General features: G+C 57.7%; 1 protein-coding gene across 1 annotated transcript; it reads left to right on the top strand.

Moving 5' to 3' along the window:
- The first annotated feature begins 9,154 nt into the window (after window positions 1-9,154).
- TBXA2R (thromboxane A2 receptor) lies at window positions 9,155-15,585 on the top strand. Its single transcript, XM_075545055.1, has 2 exons — window positions 9,155-10,026; window positions 14,528-15,585. The coding sequence occupies exons 1-2, from the start codon at window positions 9,241-9,243 to the stop codon at window positions 14,771-14,773; spliced, it is 1,032 nt and encodes a 343-aa protein (XP_075401170.1). The 5' UTR covers window positions 9,155-9,240; the 3' UTR covers window positions 14,774-15,585.
- The last annotated feature ends 685 nt before the right edge of the window (window positions 15,586-16,270 follow it).

The raw sequence follows: 16,270 nt of genomic DNA, 5'->3' as shown, positions 1-16,270 counted from the left end.
ATGGCCATTCCAGGCCTTGAGGTGTGTACCCAGGATGCACCAGTTGTCTCAATGGTAGGGCACCCCTGGTCTGGAAGGAAGCTGGGTGGAACGGACCACAGACCAGGACGGGGTGCACTCCATCTGGGGAACTGCAGAGGGGTGATGACAGCTCTCAGAAGAGCTGTGGCAGCAATGTCAAGCCTACATCCAACTCTCCCAGGGGCACTGGGGAGCCAGCGAGGGTGCGTGTGCAGGGCAGGGTCACTGAGCTGGGAGCCAGGGAGACCCAGGGTCTGCTGGAGGTTCAGGCAGGCGCACTGCTCCAGCCTGAAGCTCACATGGTGTGCCGGAAACTGCCTCCAACCCCATCCCCGGCGTCTTCCTGCCCTTAACTGTGTCTGGGCTAAGAATAACCTCCTTCCCAGCCCCCGGAAGCCACAGCCACAGGGGGCACGTCCTGAGCCTGGCTTCTGTTCCCACCATCTGCCTCCCTTCACCCCCATCCCCTCTGGCTCAGGCCCTCCAGAGGCAGCATGGGAGGGGGGCCGGTACCCAGACCAGGAGATGCCAGCCACCACCACCCCCCACAGAGATGGGGGGCTGAGCCCACCTTAAAATCCCGCCCACCTGTCATTTCCTCTGTGTGGGTCTGTTTGCCTGCATAAAAAATGGGTCTCTGTTCTCTCTGCTTCCCTGGGTGCAGCAAGTCTCTGACTGAGCTTAAATTTGCTTAAATTCCCAGCACTGACACTGCCCCAGTTATCACCGGGCCCAGGGCAGAGGAAGTGGGGACTGGACTAACTCCCCCATCTGGGGCCCTGGCCCCGGCACCTCCCCCACCACATCTGATCCTGCAGCCTGCCACTCTCCTCGGCCTCCACAGTTCTTGTACTTGCCATTTCTGCCCTATCTTTCTGGTCTGGGGGAACACCGAGGGCACCCCACAAAGCCCCAGCTCCCACAGGATGCCTTCCCAGCTCACCCTGGGTGCTGCTGGTGCTGTTGAGGTGCCATTGAGCCGGTTTCAACTCACAGGGACCTGATGTACATCCTCTCGGTGCTTATGTTGGAGCCACTGTGACCATCCATCTCGTTCAGGGTCTCCTTCCCACCTCCTGGGCTCCCTAAACCCTGTGGTGGCTTCCTGTGGCCCCGCTCCGAGCTCAGGAAGCTGGAGCTGCATCTGCCCAGTTCTTTCTCAGCCTCAAGAGTGCTTAAGTATCCACCAGTTGCAGCCCTCCGTCGGCTAGATTCAGCAGGACACTCGAAGAGGAGTTGGGGTGGAAGGGAGCCAGATCAGTGAAGGCTTCACACAGGGAGGGGCCTTAGAGGCAGGGTTCTGATGGATGCATAGGAGTTGGGTAAAGTTAGGGTGAAATGGCTCAGACAATGGGACTGAATGGGTGTGGGACGCCTCTGGAGTCGGATGCAGAGTGTGAGAAGACCGGAGCAGGAAGGATGTTGGGGGTGTGGTGGTGGGTGGGGAGATTAGGGAGACGGGTGGGTGGAGGGCTTCAGGACACTACAGGGGGCTTGGTCATGGCTGGGTCAGGGAGGGCAGAGGCCAACCTCCTTCCTCAGTGGCTGGGCCCCAAGAACTGGGTGGGGTGACATCAGGCGCTGATGGGTTCTTCCTTTGTGTGTTTAGATGCTGACCCCAGCTTCTCCCCGTATTGGCTCCCTGTATCAGCAAGCCTTGATGGCTGAGGCCAGATTCCCAGAAGCCCGGAGGTCACACACACGACCCAGGGCTGGGCCAGAGACAGGCTGGAGTCTCGATGCCCTGCTGGACCCTGACCTCGTCCCCAGAAACACTGCCCTGTCCCTCCTTCCCTTCCCTGGATTTGTCGGACATCCCCTAGTGGGGGACTTTCCCTCCCCAACCCCCTTTCTTTCCCTCAAAGCCACCTCCAAATCTCTATCCTGGAGGGACTCCCCCCACCCCCGGAAAACCTTCTGCCCCCACGACCCTTCCTCTCCTCTGATCCCAGAAAGCCTGCCCTTCGGATGCTCCGGTGCCCACTCCCAGCTCGCACGGCGCCCTGGCCTCCGGGCGGCCCCTGGGGAGCGTCCCGCCCCTCGCCGCTTGGGCGCTGCCCAGACGGTGAATAACGAACGGGCTGCGGGGCCAGGAGGCGGAGGGGCCGGGGCGGGGCCTGCGGTGGAGGGCGGAGGGGACCCCCGGGGGCACCGCGTGCGTTGGGGGCACCGCGCGCCAGGGCTCCTAGTGGCCCCCGCTGGCGCCCCTCCTCCAGAGATAGCGGGGCGTCCCCCAGGCGGGGCTGCCAGTCACTGCTGACCCCAACCAGCCGGCCGGCCCTGGGGGGGCTGGGGGCGTGGCCAGTGGAGAAGAGGAGGTGCTGGCCAGAGACAGAAAGACAGATCTGGAGACAGGGGACCAGGTGACGGAGGCGCGGGCTCAGAGGGGACCCTGCCCTGGGATCTCCCTGCAGCCCTGGCCCCTCTCTCCTCGTGCGATGAGGACTCCTGCCCTCAACCAGAGCCCCTGCTCTGAGCCGGCGGAGACCTGACTCAGTTTCCCCAGGGGCCGGAGAGGCCTGCTGGCCTGGTCTGGCCTTGGCATCTCCAAGTCACCCCTACCCCCCACCGCGAGGTCCACGGAAACCCAGGTAAGGCAGACATTCTAGGGGGAGCCGGCAGCAGGGGAGACTCGGCAGGGCTTGCAGTGGTGGGTTGTCTGGTGGCCAGGCGCTGACCCTCCTGGTGTAGGTGTGACCTTGACCGGGAGTGGCCCCCAAGGAGCCATGGTCCCCCCTGCTCAGAAGATGTGCGGCCTGCTTCAAACAAAGGGGTCTGCTAGGGGCTGCCCCTGGGTGGGGAGCCGTGTGTGTGTGTGTGTGTGTGTGTGTGTGTGTGTGTGTCTGGGTAGGATCCTGGGTCTGGCTGAGCCCATGTCTAACTTTCTGCCTATCTATATGTCAGTATTTTTGACGTGTGTGTGTGTGTGTGTGTGTGTGTGTGTCCAAGTGTCTGCCTGTGTGTGTCTCATGGTGGGTGTATCTGTTTGGGTCTGTGTGTCTGTCCATGACTGTGTGTGTCTGACCATGTGTTCGTCAGGATCATGGGGGTCCGAGTCCCTCTGTGTTCTGTGTGTGCCTAAACATGTGGGTCAGTGTGTATCAGCGTCCACGTGTCTATCCCTGCCTGTGTGTGTGTCTCATCATGTGCAGGTCATGAGTGACCATGTGTGTCTGTGCGGTGTGTTAGTGTGTTTGTTGTGTGTGTCTGCGTGTAACCGTGAGTGTAACGGTGTGTGTCCATGAGTGTCATTTGTCTGATCATGTGTGTAGCTGTCTGTGTGCCTATCCCTCTCCATGCGTGTCTGACCATGTGCCTGTGTGTGTGTGTGTGTGTGTGCCTGTGCTCACACTTGGTGGCCCGTCCTGGCGGCCTCACTGTGACTCTTGCGTTCCCAGGACCCCTGGCATCGTGGCGGCCCTGCCCCTTCCCCTTCCACTCAAGCTCTTCTGTAGCGTCCCCCGCAGAGAGCTGGACAGACACCCATTCAAGAGACGAGGAAATTGAAGCTCCGAGGGGGACCGCACGTGTCAGGGCTGCGTCTGGCGGATTGCTGATTAGAGGCCCCCCTCCCCTGTGAGCTCTCCGGGTTGGGGGAGGGGCTGGTGTTACAAACAGGAAAAGTTCACGGAAGCCGGGCCTGTGGGGCAGCAAGGCAGCGTCCAGGGTGCTGAGAGTGACTCCCTGCAGCTCTGCGTGTGTTGGCAGGTGGTGGTGGTGTGTACGAGGCCACGAGGGGGTTGGAGGCCTGCACCATGGGCCACCATTAGTGGAAGAAGCCTTTCTCAGCCGGGACCCCCCAGAGCAGACTACAGGGTACGGCCGTATGCTTAGCCGACGTTGCTCTGAGCTCAGGGAGCTGAGGCCGAGCAGGGCCAGCTGAGGGTCCACTGAGAGCTGCGAAGCCCTCCTGGCAGCTTCAGGCTGGGGCCCTACCCAGCCCAGCGCCCACGACAGGGACCGGGACTGAGCCGCTCAAGAACAGGGTGGGGGCGTTGGCGTCCATTACCAAGAGGAGCAAACTGAGGCTTGCAGGGTGCGGCCGGTCCCTGGCTTGGCGGGGGCAGGCCCCAGGCAGGAGTCCAGGCTTCTTGCAGGCAGAATGGTCAGTTGAAGTGGCTGGGCGGGCCCAGGGCATGGGGACAGGCAGACGTGGGTCAGTGGGGGTAGGGATGACTTCATGACAGATGGGTGGGTGGGGAGGTGGCAGGCAGGGCTGGTGATGGAGTGGGAAAGTTACTGAGGGGGGGACTGGGCCTTGGGAACCCAAGTAAACATTCCATCCGGGTGGCGTGAAGGGAGGCTGGTTCCCGGCACCCCGCATCAGGGCTCCCCAACCTTCAGAGCTAAGCAGACCTGAGGTGGCGATGTCTCAAGCCAGGGTCCCAAACAAATTACAGAAGCCCCCTCTTGCCATCAACATTCCCAACCCCCCTGCTTGGCATTCTAGAACCTGGAGACCCCAGGCTTCAGAACACACCCCGAGCCAAGCCCTCCAACTCTAAACCTCCTGGTCCCCTGTGTCTGTGGAAGTCTGGCCACACGTGTGGCATGGCCGGGCGGCTGGGCTCCACGCCTGCCATCGGCACCGAGAGGGAGAGGATTGGTCTCAGGATGCCCAGCACTGCTGTGGTGGGACTGCGATGGGGACAGTCCCTGTTCCTCCCGGCCAATGTGGGAGGGGCTGGGAGACCATGCTGGGGCAACTTGACACAGGGCTATCACCTGTACCTCGAGGGGGGACTGGAAACTGCCCCTGTGGCCAGAGCGCTTGGCGCCAGCCACCAGACTTCCCCAGGTGGAGGGTTTGTTCCCAGGCATGCGTAGAGGGTCAGGAGAGAACCCTGGGTGTGTGAGTAGTGTCTGGGGGCAGGGGACACAGGGGATCATGACCCAGGGAGGTCAGAGCCGGGGCAGTGGCCCAAGGCCCAAGGGAACCTGCAGAAATATTCACAAACACCGCACAGGGGCTTTCCAGGGAGAGAGCTCCCCATCCCTGGCGGCATTCAAGCACAAGCCGGACCAGAGGCTGCAGAAGGCATGTTGCCTGAGAGCAGGGCCTGCTAACTGCGGCTGGAGAGCCATGCAGGGCTCTTTTGGGATTTGCATGTGGATCTGAAGTACAGTAGAAAAATTGTGAAGGATATTATTCAGATAAGGGTGATTTGATTTGTTTGTAAAAAATACATTTATGGCTCAAGAATAATTTTTAAATTGTGAGGGACTGGATTGGCTCTGGGGCCTGGAACCTCTGTGCCCCACCACTCCACCCCCATCGCTGTCCAGGTTCTCTGAGCCTCGGTTTCCCCACCCGAGGCCTCGCCAGCCCTGAGCCTTGGCGGTCAGCCCAGGAGGAAGGCATGGAGGCTCAGCGCCTGTTCTCAGGGGCTGGATAATTTATGAGGCTCAGAGGCCCCGCCAAGGCGCCAATGAACGAGACAGGGAGCGAGGGCCGGCGACCACACAGACATTGCCTGCCAAGACCACCAGTGGAATTCCGTGAGCACATACTGTGTGCTCTCAGCTGGACGACACCTTCCCCACCTCGCTCCCATTTCCCGGGTAGGGAAACTGAGGTTCAGAGCAGGGCGCGTGAGCCCAGAGACAGTGTGAGCCGCTCAGTGGGTAAGCCCGGCAGGATTCACATCCGGCCAGAGCAATGCTTCAGAAGTGACTACTCTCTCAAGCTGGTGGAGACCCTAGAGGACAGGGCAGAGCTGCCCCTGTGGGTCTCCAAGACGGCCACTCTTTATGGGAGTCGAAAGCCCTGTCTTTCTCCCTCCCTCGGAGCGGCTGGTGGTTTCAAACTGCTGACCTTGCCGGGAGCAGCAGCATGCAACCACAACGCCACCAGGACTCGATGGCGATGCGTTGGCTTGGGTTTGTTTCAGTGCACTCAGCCTGGGGGCAGAGCGGGGTCCACGTCGGGCTGTTGACGGCAAGGGCAGCGGCTCGAGGTCAGACTGCGGGAGAAAGGTGAGGCTCACTGGCTTGTAAGGACAGACTGTCTCAGGAACTCACAAGGGTGGTTTTCCTCCGCCCTAGGGGGACACGCACACACACGCACATGCACACACCCACAGCGAGATCCTATGAATGGACTCGATAGTGGTGAGCTTAGTCATAATTACAGGCCACAGCTTCCCACTGGCCATCCAACTGCGAGGGGGATTTTTCAGTCCGGACACTCCGTCACAGGACAGCGGTTTGAATCCACCAGCCGCTTTCTCGTGGGGAAGATGAGGCTGGCTGCTCCTGTAAAGAGTTGCCATGTTGGAAGAAGCCCCCAGAGCGCGTCTACTTTGCCCTCTGAGTTGGAATCCACTTGATGGCAGTAGGTTTTGTAGGCTCACTGGGTGGAGCGCACAGTTTGCACTTAACTACTGACCTGAAGATGGGCGGTTCAAACGCATCTACAGGCACCTGGAAGGCAGACCTGGCTACCTGCTTCTGGCAAAGAAAGAAGGGAGAAAAACAAGCCAAAACAAAATCCAGGAAAAATAACCCAGCCATTGTGAAACCCCCTAGAGTGCGATTCTAAGCTGGCACACACGGGGGCGCACCTGAGTCAGAGCCGCCTCCAGGGCAGTTGGCGGCAACAGTTAATTAACTCATTTATTTTCTCACTAATAAACCAGCCGTGCGTAGTCCGAGCCAAACTCACTGCCTTGGAAGTGAGCTCCATCTCAAGGTGACAGAGTAGAACTGCCCCTTGGGGGTTCCAAGGCTTCAAAGACACCCTCAGCTTTCTCCGGGGTGCTGCCTCTAGAGCCAAACCTCTCACCTTGCGGTTCGCATCTCGAGGCGTAACCGGCAATGTCGCCAGGCTTCCCCGTCGAGCTTCATAGATTAGGTATCATCCTTCATCCTTCATTAGCAAGCAGTTCCCCAGGTTTCCGATCTACCCCTGACGTGATGCACTATCATTTGGCTGCGTGGAAGCATCTCTCTCAGAGGAACTCCGTGTGTCCTCTACGGCCCCCTTGGGTGGCACAGTGCCCAATGCCAGAGTGATTGATAAATGCCTTCTCGGGGATGTGACATTTTTACCGGCAGCAGAACAAACTACTTAAATTCCTGAGCGCCGATTCCCTCCTCACTCATGGTCCACCAGGCAGCCAGGAATTTCGACTGCCAGCTCGTTCTATCTGGCAAGGATCACTAGATGTCAGTAGCATATCTGTCACTACATACCTGGATCGTTACCTGCTAATACAGTGCTTGTGACCGCCTAGTAAGACCAAAGGTTCTCATGAGAACCAGCGGTATTCAAATAACGTCACCACAGTGGAACTTACCATGTGCGTCAGGCTGGGTTGGCTAGGGAAGCTAAACCAGTGACATTCTTCTATGTCTAAGACCTTTTGATCAAGAAGCCATTAGCCACCAAGGAAGCAGCCCAGCCCAGTCCAACTCAAGTCCATAATCCCCTCTTCAGACTCGCAAGCAATGACGCAGAGTGCGGGGAGATCACAGCCCCCGGGCGGACAGCCCTGTGGATGCAAGTCGGTGGAAACCGGGCAGGGCTCCGGCAGCTCTCAGGGTGGCCAGCAAGCAGGAAGGTGAAGGGGGAGAGCCCAAGAGGGGCGGTTCCCCCAGTCCTCCTTCTAAGAAGGCCACCCCCCTCCCCAAAGAGTTGCTGCCAGGCTGCGGCTGCTGGCAGATTGGGTTCCCCCATGCATCTTCCCGTTGACGTGCACGCATCTAAGTAGCACAGCAGGTGGACATCAGTCAGGCTGTGTGTCCGTCAGTTTAATCCACTGGCCAAAGTGATTTAGCTGCCGTGTGCCATGGACACCCCTCGTACATGTGCAGTGTGATCTGCAGTGAAGAAAGCGCTGTTTGCACACGTTTTCACACCTCCTCTCTGCCACCACACAAAGGCTTGCTCCAAGACAGCTCAGCCTGAGTGGAATTTTCACAGCGATTCCTGCGGGCCTTGGTGGTCTGAGCCTGATGAAAGAACGATAATCCGCCTTTTGCAAATGGAAAACCTCCTGTTTTTTTATGACCTGGCTATCGCACTCCTACACAGCCCTCAATGCCCCACATGAATGTCCCTCACACCTGGCCTTCACCGCTCCCATCTCCAGGCACAACTGTCCCAAAGTGGTTTTGTGGTTTGTGCCGAGGGCAAGGGCCGGGTTCCCACCCCTGACGCCCTGGGTGACCTTCTGAACCTGCCTTCCTCTCTCTGGACCTGATGTCCTTCATGGCCTGTCCTTTTTGGGAATTGGGGCTGTTTATTGAATGGTCTGGTTTCGTCACATCTGGCCCTGATTCCATGGTGCAGTCACCGGGCCGCGTGTGTCTGTCTCTTCCAGCCCCACCCAGGGGACTGCCCCTGCCATTTATAAACCAAGCCAGGGAGCCAGGCCTCTAAATAAGCTCGGGTGGGGTTTTCTTTGGTTTATTAACTGTGTGTGTGCGTGCGTGTGTGTGTGTGTGTGTGGTTCGTCTGGGTTTGGGTCTTGCTACGAAAGAGCAAGGCCACAAAAATGTGGCCATCAAACCTTCACAAGCCCACAAGGCCCAGGAAGGACACAAACACTGCTTGGAGTGCCCGTCCCCCAACCACCCCCACCAGGCATCCCTGGAGTCAGGCCTCCCCCAAGTGCATGCTGGGCAAATCCTGCACCACGCAGCTGCCTCTGGAGCTGGTGGTCCTTGGCACACAGCCAGCCTGCAGATCGGAATTTGGGGATTTCTGTTTGGCGTTGGCTGAAATCACCCACTGCTTAGGTTTGGATGGGTGACAGCTGGGGAACAGGAAGCCGGGTCAATGAAACGGGGGCGTTTGCCTGGGACCGTGTGTGAAACCCAGGGCTCGTCAGCCCTTCTCTCAAAACGAAATAAAAAACCAGCCTAACATGTCTCCAATATGCCACCAGCCCTTCTCTGGGTCCCACCCAGGGACCTCAGGGGCCACCCTCCCGGTCCTGGTTACTGAAAGGCATTGAATCTGGGCAAGGCAGGGCGGGGAGCCTGTGCTGGCCGTCATTCCCTACCACCCAAGTGGGGAGTGAGTTAAGGCAGGACAGAGGAGTTCAACGAAGGGGCATTTGCAATGGGGCAGCGGAGGTTGTGTAGGAGTCCGTCAAACCCCAAACGCACCCTCTCCCTGCCTCCCAGGTGCGCCTGAGCCCGTGCCAGCCATTCACGCCTGCGACCTCAGCCCAATGGGGCTGTGACCGTCCCCAGCGGACCCCCGGCGGCGCCATGTGGCCCAACGGCAGCTCCCTGGGGCCCTGCTTCCGGCCCACCAACATCACCCTGGAGGAGCGGCGCCTGATCGCCTCTCCGTGGTTTGCCGCCTCCTTCTGCCTGGTGGGCCTGGCCTCCAACCTGCTGGCGCTGAGCGTGCTGAACGGCGCGCGGCAGGGCGGCTCCCACACCCGCTCCTCCTTCCTCACCTTCCTCTGCGGCCTAGTGCTCACGGACTTCCTGGGGCTCCTGGTCACCGGCACCATCGTGGTGTCCCAGCACGCCGCCCTCTTCGACTGGCACGCCGCTGACCCCAGCTGCCGCCTCTGCCACTTCATGGGCGTGGCCATGGTCTTCTTCGGCCTGTGCCCGCTGCTGCTGGGCGCCGCCATGGCCTCGGAGCGCTACCTGGGCATCACGCGGCCCTTCTCGCGGCCGGCCACCTCCTCGCAGCGCCGCGCCTGGGCCATGGTGGGGCTGGTGTGGGCCGCCGCGCTGGCGCTGGGCCTGCTGCCCCTGCTGGGCCTGGGCCGCTACACCGTGCAGTTCCCTGGCTCCTGGTGCTTTCTCACGCTGGGCAGGGAGCCCGGCGACGTGGCCTTCGGCCTGCTGTTCGCACTGCTGGGCACCGTGTCGGTGGGCCTGTCCTTTCTGCTCAACACGATCAGTGTGGCCACGCTGTGCCACGTCTACCACGGGCGGGAGGCCGCCCAGCAGCGGCCCCGGGACAGTGAGGTCGAGATGATGGCCCAGCTCATGGGCATCATGGTAGTGGCCAGTGTCTGCTGGATGCCCCTGCTGGTGAGTACCGGGAGGGGAGACAGTGTGCTGGCACCCGGAACCATCAGTCCCGAGCCGGAAACCGGGGAAAGCCTATTCCAGGAAGCGGGTATTTGAGCCGGAGTATCGCTGGCCGTGTAAGGGTTCACCAGGCAGGACTCTGCAGGAGGCTTCCCCACCCTTGGCCCACCTGGTGGCAAAGGCCCCAGGGCAGGGGCAAGCCTGGAGCGTTAAGGGACAGCAAGGGCGCCTGCGTGGCCATAGTGGAGTGAGGGGGAGAGAGGAGTAGGGGAGGGGTGGAGAGGGGTGAAGCAGAGCGGGCAGGGCCATGCGGTGGCAGAGAAGTCTGGCACTGACCTGAGGGAGGGTGGGTGTGGGGAGAGAGGAGAGAGGCACGAGCTCAGGTGCTCACTGGCGACCTCTGGCTGCTGTGGAGAGAACAGTCGGTGTGGTGTGAGGGCCTGATGTCAGGGACCAGGGCAGAGGCCACTGCACTGGTCCAAGTGGGCGTGCCGGGCTGGAGGCAGGGTGGGGGAAGAAGTGGGTGGACGGGGATAAGACAAATAGTAACGTCCATACACTATTGGTACACAGTAGAACACTTTCAGGGGTCGTGGTCAGGCATGGGGCAGCTAACCGGAAGGTCAGCAGGTCGAGTCTACCGGCTGCTCCTCAGGAGAAAGACGAGGCTCTCGGCTCCTGTCAAGATTACAGGAAGTCCGGGGAGCACACAGGCGTGATTCTAGCCTGTCCTGCAGGGCCGCTGTGAGTCAGCACCACCTCCCTGGGAGGGAGTTCGTTTTTTAAAAAATTGATATGGTGGCTGCGAGAGTGGGCTCACACACAGCAGCCGTGGGAGGGGTGGTCCAGGACCTGGCCACGTTCTGTTCCGTTGGTTCTGTGGAACTCAGGGTCCCGCTGCACCTCAGGAACAGGCTCAAAGGGACCGGAGCGGCTGGTGGTGGAGCGGGTTATGTGGTGAGCTGCCCAACACCCGAGCAGAAGTTCGAATCCACCAGCGGCTCCTCAGAGAACATAACCCTTTCTGCTCAGGTGAAGACTGACAGCCTCAGAAAGACGTAGGCCAGGGGCAGTTCTCCCTGCACAAGGTGGGGGGTTGAGACCCACTACTGGCTCCTCTGGAGACAGACGAGGCTGCCGGCTCCGGTAAAGAGTTCCGCAGTTCTACCTTGCTTTGGGTCAGAACGGACCCAGCACTTTTCTTTGTCGGGTTTGAGTTTTGAGAGCCTCCCTCCGCATGTGAATCAAGCGCACAGCCGTGGGTGGGCTCTGAAACCAGGCCTGGAAGGAGACCACACTCACAGGAGCTGCCACCCTACAGCATTCCCTGCCCCGCAGGGACGCCCCGGGGCTTAGCGCACGCCAGGCAGACTCGCACAAGCGCAGACAACACAGGGACACACCCCGAACCCCCCCCCACACACACACACTGTGACTGTGGGGGTCACAGGCCTTTCTCCATAAAGGGCAAAGAGGAAATGCTTTGGGCTTCGAAGGCCAGCTCATTCTCTGTCTCGAGAACTTAACCCTGTCACTGTAGTGTCTCCCTGTCACGGGCTTCATCCAAGGAGGCTGGCTGGATGCCAATAAATCTTTATTTATAGACCAGGAGGCCGGCCTCCCAAGTCGTTTGCAGAGGACCACAAAACTCAAAACACGAGGCCCATTCCCCCGGTCCAGCCCTCAACGCTTGAAAATGTCAGAATCACCTTGGCAGAAAACACAGAGCATGAGGCAAGGCACCACCCCGCCTCACAGCTGGACTGATCGAACGAGAATGACCTGGTCAGGGCTGTCCTTTTCCCAGCTCGCCCGTGCAAGCAGCGAGGTGTACATGCAGCACGGGGACCCTGTAAAGGGTTAAATGGTAACGATGATGCTGGCAGGACCGGCCGCCTGACCAGAGCCAAGGAATTTTCCGTTACCTCATCTGTGTGAAGCCGGAGTCTTGGTAGGGTGATGGTTCCGCACTGGGCTGCTCACCACAAGGTCAGAAGTTCAAAGCCACCAGCCGCTCCTTCGAAGAAAGAGGAGGCTTTCTACTCGGATCAAGAGTGACAGCCCCGGACACCCACGGGGCAGTTCTACTCTGCCCACAGGATCACCTCAACTCGGAACGGCAGCGCGCGTGGGGTGTTTTGATTTATTTTCATCTGCACTGGACGCTGGGCGTTGAGTAAGAAAGACCGAAGGAGAATCGATGCGTTCGAATGGTCATGTTACAGAGGAAGGTTGGAAGTTCCCCGGACTGCCTAAAAACAAAAACCACAAATCCGCCTTGAACAAGTACGGCCAGAGAGCTCCTTAGAGGCAAGGATGGGGAGACTCCGTCTCGTATACTTTGGACACGTTGTCAGGAGAGACCAGCCCCTGGAGAAGGACGTTGTGCTGGGTCAATCACAAGGGCGGCAAAAAAGAGGAAGTCCCTCAACAAGATGGACAGACACCGTGGCTGTAACCAGGGGCCCATTTATAGCAACCGTTGTGAGGATGACGCAGAACCAGGAGGATTTACTGTGAGTCAGCACCGACTTCAAGGCACACTCCTGTGAAGAACACGGCCCGGGGCTCTCAGAGGAGAGACCACACACGCTTCATCCCCGTCACCTCCCTGCTCCAGCCAGCCCCCTCCTCTGTGCCTGGGGGCCACGGTCATCACAGCCCGCTCACCTGTGTGGCCACACCCTGGTATGTGTACAGGAGAGGGGCGGTGACAAAGGGGAAGATGGAGGGACACAGTGGCTGCAACAGCGGGCTCCAGCGTAACTCTGAGGATGGCTCAGGACCAGGTAGTGTTTCGTTCCTTGTGCCCGGAGTCGCTACTGACTCAATGGAACCTCATGTGGCAGTGACATCATCCACTATCAACCTGAGAGAAGGGGTGGAGTCTAGCCTGTCCATCAGGTCACAGCCAATGAGTCTCGGTGTGGGCATGGCCTGCTCCTGAGGATTCTGGGAATTCCTAGTCTTCCTCCCTGGAGGCGGGGCACAGACTCTCTCTGCATGTCTCCCTGAGAGATATTTCTGTTGACAAGCCGCGTGGAGATACATGCTGATGGAACCAGAGCCCTGGAGCTGGAGGAGCCACGTGGAGACCCACGCCAGCACTGAGAGGCTTCCACCACCACTGGATCCACAAGACTTCCCACCCACTGGCCTGTGATCTTCCTGCGTTCAGCATCATTGCATGTGTTGCGTGTGTCTGAACGGATATCGGACTTATGGACTTGATCTGGACTGGGCTGGGATGTTTTCTTAATATACATTTACTCTTTGATATGAAACTCTCTCTTATGAGTGTCTCTGGGTTTGTTTCTCTAGTCAACCCAGACTAACCTACCTAACAACACTTGTATGTCTATTTGATATGCAAATATACTGCATATAACATATACATGTCTATATTTCAAGAAACAAATGGCACACCAACACAGCAGCTAAAACAGTATCGGTGGCAGGACAGTCACTCTAAGGTCCCCGGTGGCAAAATTGGAAAGAAAGACCTGATCATCTGCGTCCATGACGGGGCGGGGGGCGGGCGGAGAAACCTATGCCCGCCCCCCCAAAAAAAACCCAATAACTCGGTGCCGTCAAGGTGATTCTAACTCATAGGACAGAGTAGAACTGCCCCTGTGAGCTTCTAAGACTCTGTATGGCCATAGAAAGCCTCTGTTTTCTCCTAAGGGGTAGCTGGTGGCTTTGAACCAATAACCTTGAGTTATCAGCCCAACTTGTGACCCAGGAGCTGAGTCCTACTGTGAGACTCACGGGGTTGCCTGAGTCATCAACTCAACAACAGCCAGTTTGGTTTTATGGTTTTGTTTTGTTTTTGTGGTGGAGGGGGGGGAGGGGTGGGCGCTGTGATATCACCGGATTATCAAATCATTTCAGAAGAGCTAGCTAAGTGTGCTATTCTTAAAACTGAATTTAATTTTGAGGAGCCAGGCAGCAGGACAGGAGCCAATGCCCCCCTCTGGGCTCGTCCATGTCTGTGCCTCTGACTGACGACATGCTTGGTGCTGGGCAGCCCTTCACCGCCCTTTGGGAGTTTGTTCTTGATTCACCAACAGAAACTCACTGTCCCTTGAAGGTTCCCATCTCCCCTTTCGAGTTGCTGCCGGCTCCCTTGTGGAGAGTGCTTTCAAAGAGGAAGGGCTGCGGGCAGACCCTTTCCACTGTTGAGCCAAGCTGTGGTCTGGTTGTAAGGAGACTCAGGGGGTATTGTTGGTAGGAGGTCTCAAGGGAGTTGCCTCCCTTATACACACAGCGGGCGAAACTAGAGAGGTCCGGCATTCTGTGCATGTCACACAGCAAGGCGGTGCCACCGGACCTCAGGGAACCACCAGCCAAGAAGGAAGAGTCAGAGGAAGCTAGGCATGGTGACAGGATGACAGGACCCCCAGGTGTGACTGGAAGGGGCATGGTGACAGGACCCCCAGGCGTGGCCGGGGAAGGGGCAGGCTGATCCCCACTGACGGCTCCTGTCTGGATGTCCCGGCAGGTCTTCATCATGCAGACAGTGCTGCGGATGCCGCCGGTCATGAGCCCCACTGGTCAGCTGCCCCGAGCCACGGAGAAGCAGCTACTCATCTACCTGCGCGTGGCCACCTGGAACCAGATCCTGGACCCCTGGGTCTACATCCTCTTCCGGCGCGCAGTGCTCCGGCGCCTCCAGCCTCGCCTCAGCGCCCGGCCCAGGCCGCTCTCTCTCAGGCCCCAGCTCACCCGGGAGCCCATGCGGCAGTAGGACTTGGGGTGGACCCTGAGGGTGACTCTGGAAGGACAGGCAGCGACTCTGCCAGTGTGTCCTCCCCTCTGCCCTGACACTTAGGTCTGCCTGTCTGGGTGTTCAGGAGCCCAGGGCGCTGCTGGGGCAGTGGCCTCAGTGGGGTTGGTGTCTCCTGACTCATGGATCTCACCCCACCCCCCATATCAGGCCATACAGACTCCTTATAATGATTATTCTCAATTTTAATCATAGCCTAAATATAGCCATAAATGCTTTCGATGTAACATTTCTTAGGTGATATGAATACTAACAGCAAAGTTGGTTTTGTAAAATTTTTTTACATTGAATTCCAACATCATGAGTTAAGAGGCAGTGCTTTAAAAAATTATTTTTTGCCTTTTAAAATGTTTAATCCTGCTTTTAAGAGCGGAAAACAATTAATCCTTTTCTAAGAAGTATCTCAAAATATATCTACAACATCTACAGTTACCATTACAAATTGCCACAATGTTGTACTAAAATGCTGGGAAGGTCGACAATGGAACACACACCTCCTTACGCCTCCCTGGCAACAGGGAGCGTCGTGATTCGTGCAGGCGGAGTCACGTGATCTGGAGCAGCGCTATGATTGGGTAATAATGACAGCGCCCACCTGAGCACCATTGGAAGGATCAGGGAATCAATTCATGGCAACTTTTAAGCCGTGTAGTCTTGTGGGAATGCCTGGGATACATGTAAGCTGGGCTTACCAAAAGTGTTTTGTTGGGGTTGTTTTTTGGTTATCACTAACTACAGGAATATTTTTATTAAAAAATCTAATAAAGTTCTGATAAAACACTGCATAACAGTTTTATAGACAATCATGTTTGGTGATGCCCCTCCCTCTGCCAGTGTCATCAGGTGGGTCCGAAGTCCTCCCCTCCCTTTCTTTTCACTTTTTAAAATCATTTTATTGGGTGATCATACAACTCTTATCACAATCCATACATACATCAGCTGTGTCAAGCACATCTGTACATTCGTTGCCCTCATCATTCTCAAAACATTTGCTCTCCACCTAAGCCCTTGGCATCAGCTCCTCATTTTTCCCCTCCCTCCCCACTCCCCCCTCCTTCATGAACCCTTGATAATTTTTAAATTACTATTTTGTCATAGCTTACACTGTCTGACGTCTCCCTTCACCCACTTTTATGTTGTTCGTCCCCCAGGGAGGAGGTCATATGTAGATTCTTGTAATTGGTCCCCACTTTCCACCCCACCCTCCTGGTATCACCACTCTCGTCACTGGACCATCTGTCCTGGATTCCCTGTGTTTCCAGTTCCTATCTGTACCAGTGTACATCCTCTGGTCGAATTGGAATCATGATACTGGGGGGTGGGGAGGGGGGGGAAGGAAGCATTTAGGAACTAGAGGAAAGTTGTATGTTTCATCAGTGCTACACTGCACACTGACTGGTTTGTCTTCTCCCAGCGACCCCTCCATAAGGGGATGTCCAGTTGCCTACAAATGGGCTT

This window comes from Tenrec ecaudatus, chromosome 1 (genome assembly GCF_050624435.1).
Source record: "Tenrec ecaudatus isolate mTenEca1 chromosome 1, mTenEca1.hap1, whole genome shotgun sequence".
In the NCBI taxonomy this organism is placed as follows: Eukaryota; Metazoa; Chordata; class Mammalia; order Afrosoricida; family Tenrecidae; genus Tenrec; species Tenrec ecaudatus.
Note: the sequence above shows the minus strand (reverse complement) of the source record. Positions and strands in the feature narration are given on the sequence as shown.

Bases quoted from the DNA above. Each gene is read 5' to 3' on its own strand.
- TBXA2R (XM_075545055.1), top strand. From the start codon at position 9,241: ATGTGGCCCAACGGCAGCTCCCTGGGGCCCTGCTTCCGGCCCACCAAC. The intron at 10,027-14,527 runs GTGAGTACCGGG...ATGTCCCGGCAG, and splicing joins TCTGCTGGATGCCCCTGCTG to GTCTTCATCATGCAGACAGT.